The sequence below is a fragment of the Dipteris shenzhenensis genome, chromosome 9 (assembly GCF_047967505.1).
Source record: "Dipteris shenzhenensis isolate YYH24624 ecotype China chromosome 9, Dip_SZ_1.0, whole genome shotgun sequence".
NCBI lineage: Eukaryota > Viridiplantae > Streptophyta > Polypodiopsida > Gleicheniales > Dipteridaceae > Dipteris > Dipteris shenzhenensis.
Window position 1 is genome coordinate 34,272,063 of NC_141604.1, and position 10,183 is coordinate 34,282,245.

At 41.1% G+C, this 10,183-nt stretch overlaps 1 protein-coding gene and 1 non-coding gene across 2 annotated transcripts; both read left to right on the forward strand.

Annotated features, from left to right (window-relative positions):
* The first annotated feature begins 6,739 nt into the window (after positions 1-6,739).
* LOC147898556 (uncharacterized) lies at positions 6,740-7,752 on the forward strand. Its single transcript, XM_087379543.1, has 2 exons — positions 6,740-7,002; positions 7,339-7,752. Exons 1-2 carry the CDS (start codon positions 6,796-6,798, stop codon positions 7,513-7,515), a joined length of 384 nt encoding a protein of 127 aa, XP_087235669.1. The 5' UTR covers positions 6,740-6,795; the 3' UTR covers positions 7,516-7,752.
* Positions 7,753-8,889: 1,137 nt separating this feature from the next.
* Positions 8,890-8,968, forward strand: LOC147898557 (small nucleolar RNA snoR109). Its single transcript, XR_015541622.1, has one exon. It is a non-coding gene; the product is annotated as a small nucleolar RNA snoR109 (small nucleolar RNA).
* Positions 8,969-10,183: the final 1,215 nt, after the last annotated feature.

Below are 10,183 nucleotides of genomic sequence, written 5' to 3' on the forward strand. Positions count from 1 at the left end.
TCTAAATGCTTTTGTCGAAAAGGTGATCCTACATCGTTTTTTAAGCTAGTCAATATGCTCGCAGGTTCTCTACCCGTAGTCGGAGCTGCATTTACAATGTTGGGAATCAGTCTCCAAGCAAGAGGGCGAGGCCCTACAAGAAATAATCAGCTTCTTAAGTAGTAGGACCTAGTTCGATGAAGAATCTAGGTTTCGATCAAGGCAAAAAGGGGGCTATGAACACCATTGATGAGGATCCAAATGAAGGAATCAACATCACTTCCTCCACCATGAGGCGCCTCAATATGGGCAGCAATATTCTACCATGGATGAATTTTGATGCACCCAAAACATCATCCTCAATAGAGGCACTAACGCTGGAGAATGAGCAGATGAAGAAAGAGCTCCAGCGCACAAATTCGAGGTGTCTTACCTGGCCCCTTCGAACGTTCTCCATGAACTACTTTGTTACTCTTCATTGCTTATTTCAAGCTTGACATAGGACAATTCCTAAAGCACAATTACAAAATGTTCTGCAGTTGTTCATAGCAACCTATCTGTACGTGCTACACCCAAACCAATTTTTGAATCCTTCGCTTATGTATTGTGTTGGTTCACCCAACTGCCTCAGCACTACACTCCAATTCCACATTCTCAATCCTGAGCCCACCGTTCAACGTATGTCAATCCCCTAATCGAGTTCTCCAATCAATTGAAACCCAGCTCTATCGCTAACCACATCAGACCATAGTCAACCCACAACTCTTTGATGTCGATCCTTCACCTGAACCTGCCTTTCCTTCAAATTTACATATTTGCAGAAGCACATCAAATAATAATCAACGCTTAATTTTGCTAGAGACTTTATACAAATCTTCAAATGTTTCACTACTCTACGATGCTCATTGCCAGAGAGCATGATAGGGCAGAATCAATTCATGCTTACACTCAATTAATTGCCTTGACAATCCTCGCTAAATGAATTAAGTTGCACCTTCAACACCACTAATTACTTCCTGTGTGATAATGGGAATTATGATGGTAGTAGCAGCGGTCTATAATGCCAAATCAACAACACCTCTTTGATCACGCATTAGTTCATCAGTATGCCTCTCCTCTTTTGCTTTTTCTGGTTGTTTCCATTCTTGTTCCGTTTATATCTTCTTGGTTGCTTTTTGTCAATTCACGGAAGAACATATATGCTCCAAGGTTTCGTTTTGGTCATGGTAGTGGGAAGTGAAGAAGCCAAACCGTAAGGAAGGACATAATCCAATGCATGAATGTACTAAAAGTTTAGCTTCTATGCTCTAGCCAAACCTCACCTCTCTGATTATAGAACAAAACAGCCTAAAAATAGTGGGAAATATTTTTTTTTCCCAAGTTCCAAAGTTTCCAACATATCATTACCCCCTAAGGAGGGAGGAAACCGGTGAAACCGGTGCGGTAGAGCCGATTTTGCACTACATAGTCCCATATTTAAAGGAAAATATTTCTATTTTTTGAAAAATTTGACAAAAACTAGGTGTCTATTCAATTGCTCTGCTGCTCCTTAAACCTCTCTTGATAGGAAAGAAATTCCTAGTCGTCACACATCTTGAGCAGAAAAATGAACAGAGAACTGCCATGTGGTGGTTCACGACCTGACGGTCGATTTTTATGTTGCAAGCTGCTATTTAATGTTGCCAATGTTTGACTAATGCAACATCCGAAACAGAGTGTTTGGTTCAGTCGGCATGAGTTCAATCGCCATGGGAAATTCTTTTAGTTGGCCATGGAGTGGGTGGGCTTCATATTCTAAGCACTCCATGTCAATGGGCACAATGTGTAAAGGTCTTCCCTTCTAAAGAGGGTATTTATATACCTTCATGCAAGGATGAACTTTTCAGGAGAACGAGCTACCCTCTTAACTTTTCGTGGCGTTTTTTACTTCTATGTAGCAATATGACAGTGCAAGCTTGGATATGTTGAGCTCTTTTAAAATGACTCTAAGTACCACTTTAGAGGGTGATTTGAATATAATCCAAGTATATTTTGCAATTTTGATGGCCTTGCATGCATCCATCCTATAGAAATACGTCGGAGTATAACGTTTAAATACCAAGAAAATTGACTTGAAGCAACTCACTCATATAGTAAGGAGGTCCATACTTTGAGATATATTTTTCAAGTTTTAGCATATAAATGTGTACATCAAGGTCTTTTGAGTGCACCTGCATGTATATATTAAAATTTGGTGGAGCAATAGTTTAAAGGAGGCCTTTGGCATTTGATGGAACTTTTGGTATTGGTATCAGATCTCATCAAATATGAGGTTCGGACTGGTCCCATGTACATAATTCAAAACCAACCTATGGTAGTGTTGCCAAGGTCTCATAAAGTGACTAAAAGTAATCGATTCCCTGACATGGTGACTACGTGAAAGACAACCTAGATTTGGACATGGTAATGTGGCTAGAGCCTCACAAAGTGACTCAAAGTAATAGATTCTGTTGCATGGGAGCATGCCGTTTGTATTGTAAAATCTATGTTCTTTAATGCATTTCCCTTATCTCACCTATGAGTGTAGCTAGAGGTTCCATTCATTTTTTTAGGGAGTCATGGCAAATCTTGGGTTTTGAGGTAAAGATATCTGAATTTTAAGAACCTAACTTATAGTTTCTTTTTGAATTTTAGGAAGCAACCTTGTTTCCTAAGCCAAAAGCATTCAAAAGATGTAAATGTGGTAGGGTGTGGGCCTCTCCAATATTATAAATCCAGCTCAAACTTGCTTATGGTAAGGGGGTGGCCTTAATATCAAGTCATTTAATGGAATATTTATTGTCTTCTAGCCCAAACTTCAGCTCAAGAGAGTGACTAGAAGTAGGGACAAGCATAAGGCATGCATGCAACTTATAGTGCAAACATGGGTTTTGTGCATATAGCAATCTTGCAGCATGTTGTGTGAACATACTTGAACACTTTTGGTAGTATCCAAAAAACAACTCTAAGTATCTACTCTCTAGAGTGGTGTTCATGGGCTTCACTCTTGGGAATATGTATTTCCCTTGTAGGTGTGGTTGCTCATATGTATTTCCCTTGTAGGTGTGGTTGGTCATATGGTGTCTTACCTTGCTCAAATAATTGTGTATCTTCTCCTACCAAGCCCATGGAGCTTGTTTGAACCCATAAAGTGTCTTACAACGTACTCACTTTACTTCTAGTCCAAGATCACAAAACCCATGATTTATATAGACTTTCTTCTACAAATCCCCATTTAGAAAAGTTGTTTTTATGTCCAATTAATGTACTTTCCAACCATTACATGAGTAGCTATGAAACAACACACCTAATAGTGGTCATCCTAAAAGTAAGGGCAAAGGATCCATCAAAACCTATTCCCTTCTACTAAGAGTAGCCTTGGACAACTAGCCTTACCTTATACCTATCAATGGTACCATCATATTTTCTCTTAGGCTTTGTATGCCCACTTTGTCACAATAGCATTTTTGTCTATGAGTAACTCCACGACATCCCATGTGTTGTTCTTATGGATTGAATTCAATTTAGCCCACACGGTTTTCATCCAATGCTCTCTCTCTTAAGCATTTTAAATGCTCTTAGGCTCATCTGCATCACAAATTGTACTCAGCTAAGACATGTCACCATATTGTGCTCCTTTGGAACTTCTTAAACCATCCCTTGTCCTACTAGAATGAGAAGCCAACAAATTGATATTTTAAAAAGTCCATTTTAGCCACCTGGGAAATTATAGAAGCTATTTTTGGAACTCATTCATGGGTTGATTTGAGTTTTCAGCAAATACCGCATCACTATTGACAAAAATCCTATGAGTATGTGGAAAATAAAGATGATGCCCCTTACTTTCATTAATATTGCCAACAAATATGCATTTCATGGTCTTGTCATCTACCTTACTCTCATTTGATGAGGCAGATGTGCATATAATATGTAGCCAAACACCTTCAGATCATACATCTTGGGTTTCCTATCATGCCAAGCCTAACAGGGTATGATGGTTTTCAAGGCTTTGTTTGGGCATCTCTTTAAAACATGTGTAGCACACATAATGGCTTCCATCTAGAATAGTATGAGGTAGCCTTCTACCCTTGATCATGCACTTGGTCATCTCCATCAAAGATCTATTCTTTTGCTAAGCAACACCATTTTTTTGAGCTGGTTGGTTAAAGGCATTTGACATAGATCCCCAAACCCCCCCTCTATTTGTCTCAAAGTTAGCAATCACAACATGTCTAGCTTTTAACCATGGCAACAAACTAGTGGAAAAAAATGAATACTTCAAAATTCTCCCTCATAGGATAGACCATAAATCTAGAAAAGTCATATATATAGGTTACAAAATATAGATACTTGCCCATGGATGGTGTCCTTGTAGGACCACACACATCACTATGTATGAGCTTTAGGTTTACAAAAAAAAACTCTTGTAAGGCTTCTGTTGAGCTTCTGGAACATGTCTTGATGTCCAGGAAATTTTTGTGGGAAAAACCAAGTCCTCGCATGAGGCTAATAGTGCTGTATATTGGAATACAAGTTTGTTTCATTTCCATCTTATAATAGATCCACCCCTTGGAAAGGCATTCCCAAAATGCATCCTTTGTAGACATGTTTTTGGAGGAGTTTCCACTGTAGGCATATTCAAAACCATATCATGCTTTTGTAGAAGCTGAAAACCCCCATGTCTTATGTGACCAAAGCTGGCGTGCCATAATTTTGCATCTCTCATTGTAGATGCTAGTGTTGCCATTTGCTTACTGTTGCCACACTCACAAAAGAGGAGATATAGAAAGATATTTGTGGAGAAGAAATCTCATGTACGATAGATTGATTTGCTCCACCATCATCTTACAAAGTGCAATTTAAGAGGGAGTGTTGAGATATAGGTAAATTGCACTAGGACATGAGCTCTTTAGGTCAATGTTTTTGTGTGGAAAAAGAACCATGTGGAGCATTTGAGGGTTGAAAGTGATATATAAAATCCGCATTTCCAACAAAAATTACAATATTTAACATGCGGGATTAGTTTTTCCATGAAAACCTTTTTTCGAGGGCTTTAGTGTGAATGTGTTCAAGGTAAACCCTAAGGGTTATGGTGTATAATGTACATTCTCTTTGTAAAACATGAGGACAACTAACATCTTGTATCTTGCATCTTATTATGTAGGTGGCTATCCCTCTTCTCACCCTCTTCCCCAACACCCCTTAAGTGTTAGTCTTCATTGTAGTCGAGTTTATTTATTATCCTTGGAGTGATATCACAATTTTGGTACACATGCATATGCAAGTTGGTGTGTAAATATTAGAGCATGGGGTCATGCATAGGACTACACCCACTGTTAGGTGTTGAGGTGAGCTATGCATGATGTAGTTGATATGTTCTAACCTCTTGGATACGAGTGATATCAGTGTTTTAAGTGTAGGAAGGTCTGTATAATGATTTAGTTATGCATTGGTAAGATGTAATATGTTTGCTAATACGAACTTGCCAACTTGTTTAGGCGTTCTCATTGTGCATTGGAACTAAGGAATAGGTGCCCATGACATTGAAAAGTAGGTATTAAAATTTGTGGCTAGATGGGTGAGACATAAGGTGAGAGGGCAATACAATGTGGTGGGAGAAATTCGAGAAGCTGCAGAAGAGCAGTGGTAGATATTTGTGAAGGTTCATATCCTGAAGGTTCTTGGATGCTGCAAGAATATATAGAGGGGAGGGAGGGTGGGGGTGAGGGGAGGTTGGAGCAAGGGAGAGAGGAGTGGAGAAGGGGAGTGGAGGGAGATGGCGAGTCGGAGGGGAGCCGTGCGGGGGAGGAAGTGGCAAGGGGCATTGAGAGGTGAGCATTGTGATGTAGAGGGGGGTTTGGGAGGGAGGTAGAGATTAATTGAGCGCTAGTAGCTTAGTTCAATGTGGAATAGGTCACAAAGTCTATGGAGATATGGATCTATTCTTGGTTAAAGTCTAGTTGTGCGTTATGTAGTGTGTCTATTTCAAGGTCTTCTAATACAACGTACCTTAATTGTTGAAGTTCTCTAGGTCCTAAATGACACACATGCATGTGCTTGTGTGTGCACACATGCACGCTCACACACACACACACACATGGACACACACGTGTAGGAGCACAATCTATGCAACATGTACGCATACACTCGTACACAAAAAACACGTGTGCATTTATGTGTGGGCACACACTTGTGCATGCACATATTAACAAGAGGCATAGGGTGCTGAGAGCACTGCCCACGGCCTCTACTTGCTATAGCCTCGATATATGTATTTGAAAATTAGACAATGGAATAGGTTGATTGATATCCAACCCACGGGAGAGAGATACATATTGCCAAGAACTTGTGGGTTCACATTTTTCAGCACGATGGCAAACTTAGTAAGGTCGACTTCTGGACTCTTCTGCTATATCGTCAACGACTGCAATGGCCTGCCTATGCTTTCTAAACCAAGCTGCCACGTTGTTTTGGAAAGTTCTCTAGAGCTAAACGATGGACACATGTTAGGGAAAGTCTGCTTTGTAGCGGGGAAGTGAATCTTTGCCCTAGCGGGGCAATTCAAATAAACCACATTGTGTGTGTGTGTGTGTGTGTTGTCGGCTTGTGAAATGAAGTGTCACCCAAAAGACAAACCCCTCCTGATGGCCACGTGGCGGGTGCTGCTGCCAGGGTGGCACATGGGGGAATTAGGGTTTAGGGGACATTTTTCTCTTCATCTTCATCTTCATCTTCGTTTTCATTTCCATTTTCATTTTCATCTTCATTTTGCAGCCGCAGTCAACACAGCGAGGATTCATGGCTGCCATGTCTCCTTCCCCTTCCCCTTTTTCCCTCCTCCCTTCCTCTTCCAACTCCTGCTCTACCTCCTACTCCTTCTCCTGCCCTCCCTTCCTCCCTGCTGCAAAAATCTCCTCCTCACGGCGTTTCCGCTCTTGTCCCCCTCGCTGCATGGCTCCTGACGAAGAGAAGATGACACGACGTTCGCCTCTCGACTTCCCCATCGTAAGTTCCCTCGCCAGGAGCTGTTTGTTGGTTCTTTTTATTGTCTACACTTCTTTCAAGGCTACCGCCTCATATTTATTTTGTAGTCCTATGCGCTCGCAGAAGGAAAGTGAGGTGAGGCAAAAGGATATTTGAGTTGTCCTTCAAGTTAGTGTTTAAGAGGCGACAACTGTCGTGGCGTTGTTGATTGAGGGTGGTTGAACAGGGCGGCGTAGTTGAACGTCTCTGCGCCTCGCGCATTGCAGCTTTCACTGAAAAAGCCTTGGCGGCTAGTCTTGTGAACGCATGGTCTCTGGTGCCTTGATTGCAATGTCTGACGTATTCATTTCTTTGCAGGAATGGGAACGCCCTCGTCCAGGCAGACGTCCTGATATTTTTCCTCAGTTTAGTCCTATGAAAACTCCCCTTCCTCAACCTCCACCAACCGACCCCCCTGAGGAGGACGAAGATGAGGAAGAGAAAAAGGAGGAAGAAAAGCCGGAAGAGGAGCCAGAGAAACCTCAAGAAAAGTGACGTTCTCTCATGAATGTTATTGGCAAAGTTGAGGTATTTTGCCCGAGAATCTTGTAATTTAGATGTAGAGGTTGTCCTAGATTCATCAGAATTTGAATGAATCTTTCGGCTCAGAATGCTTTATTAGCGTTGGGCACATGTATAACACCCATTCATGTAACAGAGTCGAACAAAAAAGACAGCTAAAATGCAGTCTATATTCTAATAATAAGTGTATGTTGTATATCTTAAAGCTAACGGGGATATAAGAATACCCAGTTATGGCACTACACTTTTTGTGATCAAGCATGGCTTTAAGCTTTCCTATTGCGTGGCGCTGTTTTGAAATGGAGAATTGGTTTTTAAGCTGCAGCTTTTGAGATAGTAGTGCCTTCTTTTGTTACATTATCAGAACTTCTGCTTAGGTGATATCATGCACTCCACAGCAGTGTCCATCGACATGGATGTACGTGGTTCTCTTTAATGGCTCAAAGGATTCATTTAAAGTGGACATTTTCAAAGCACTTTAAGGAGCTTGGCAATTAACGTTAAGGTTTGCGTTGATTACGAGATGATTTTCAAGAGTGTAAGATGGCTGGATTTTCTGTTGGCTGTGTCTAAGTCAGGTAGGTGATTGTGAATGCTGTTCGGAAGTGGCATATTTTTAAGGCAGATTTGGTGCTATTTCTAGTTTTAGAGTTTGCATTTCAGGGTTTTCAACGATGTTAGGTACTTAATGTACTTTAGTGGGGTATTTTAAATCATAATAGAGCAAAGGCAGGTCGTCTTTGAGAAATTTTGAACTACTGAATCATATTTTAGGGCTGGGGTGTCTTAGGGCACTAATGTTTAGATTTTCTCAAGATTATTGTATGTAATCATTTTGAGGGTTGACTTTGGTCCTTTTGGGTCCATTTTCTTGGATTGCTTCCTTGGGTACAGCTGAGGCATATGAGATTATTTGGCCTATGTGCCTCTACGCATCAGGTCTTATCTTCCAAATGGCACTCCTTGTAGTGGTTCTAATGTCTGATTAGTAGTCGCTGGTTATACTGTGAAGCCATAAGTGGTTTTGTACACGTCTTGCAGACAGGAACACAGGCGCAAGAAAAGATATGACGTCTATTCATGGTGACTTCTGCTGATGTCTTACAGTTTGTACATGACATGCAGACAATGGCTTGTTTTGATGGGAGGATTTGCTTTTGAAGTCTTTGCAATTGAGATGATGGGAATTTTTATGCTCTTTGATGATATGATGAATGCATTAGCACATGTCTAGGTCATTTCGAGTAGGGAAGGTCTGTATTACTGAACCCACCTTTGATGTCTGAATGGATAGCTATTTGTACAAGGTGTGTTGCGATAATTGCATCTCATCTTCCTGGCCAGTTTTGGCTGTAGCAAAAGTAATGAAGAAACATATGGCTGGGTGTGATGACTGATCATCTTGGTTACCGCGTTTCTTACAATTTGTTGGTATATTGCTTGTGTAAAGAGTGGTTCTAGGTTTTTTGGGTTGGTTCCCTTGTTTGATGCAAGTCGGCATTAAGGGTTGATAGCTCTTTGGTATGTTTTTTTGTACATTAACAATTTAAGGGCATTAAGAATCCCCAAAAAACAAAAAAGGCTGGGTGTGATGACTGATCATCTCTGCTACTGTGTTTGTTACGATTTGTGCTTTGCTGCCTTGTGCTAACCAGTGGTTATAGGTCGTTTTGGGTTGGTTCACTTGTCTGAGGCAAGTCCGATGGCTCTATGAAAATGGCTTGTGTCCAGTACAAGTGACAGGGCATTAAGGTCGATAGCTCTTTGGTATGTTTGCTTTTGTCCAGTAACAATTCAAGGGCATTAAGGATTCCAAAAGTAATGAAGAAACATGGCTGGGTGTGTATGACTGATCATCTTGGTTACTGCATTTCTTACCATTTGTTGGTATGCTGCCTTGTGTTTAGCAGTGGTTATAGGTCGTTTTGGGTTGGTTCACTTGTCTGAGGCAAGTCCGATGGCTCTATCATGTTGGCTTTTGTCCAGCAACAAATGACATGACATAATGACAGGGCATTAAGGGCTGATAGCTCTTTGCTATGTTTGCTTTTGTCCAGTAACAAGTTAAGGGAATTATGGGCTGCAAACCCTAGTACTGGGTGGGGTCCTTTGCAGTTACTGGGTAGTGGGCGGAGCTTGCCGTTTAGACTGGCACGAGTGACAAATATGTGCTCTGCTGGTTGTCCCCCACAGGTCTTGATGGGTCTCTCTCTCTCTCTCTCTCTCTCTCTCCCCCCCGCGTCCCCACCGCCTTTAAAGAAGTCGCCCTTCTGGCCTTCTTTCCTCTGCGTTATCCCTCTTTCTTTCTTCTTTCTTATCTTTTGGTCTTGAATTCATGGGATTGTATATATTCAGGTAGTATGTAACAAGTTATGATATTCTACTCTTCAGCTATGGGAACTTTTAGAGGAGTGTATAGAGGGTGAAAAGTTGGAATTTCCCCACTGAACAGAGTAATTTTTTGGTGTTTCTTGTGCTTCCCATGAAATGGGTTACTATGTGCCTAATGCTTAACCTTGTGTTATACAGAGTCTAAAAGTTTTTCTCATGGTGATGGACATTTTTACCCTTGGAATTAGAGATGAAAGAGAGGTGAGTGCTTGATTTCAAGCGATGAGGAGTTCTACACCAGTTTAAACGC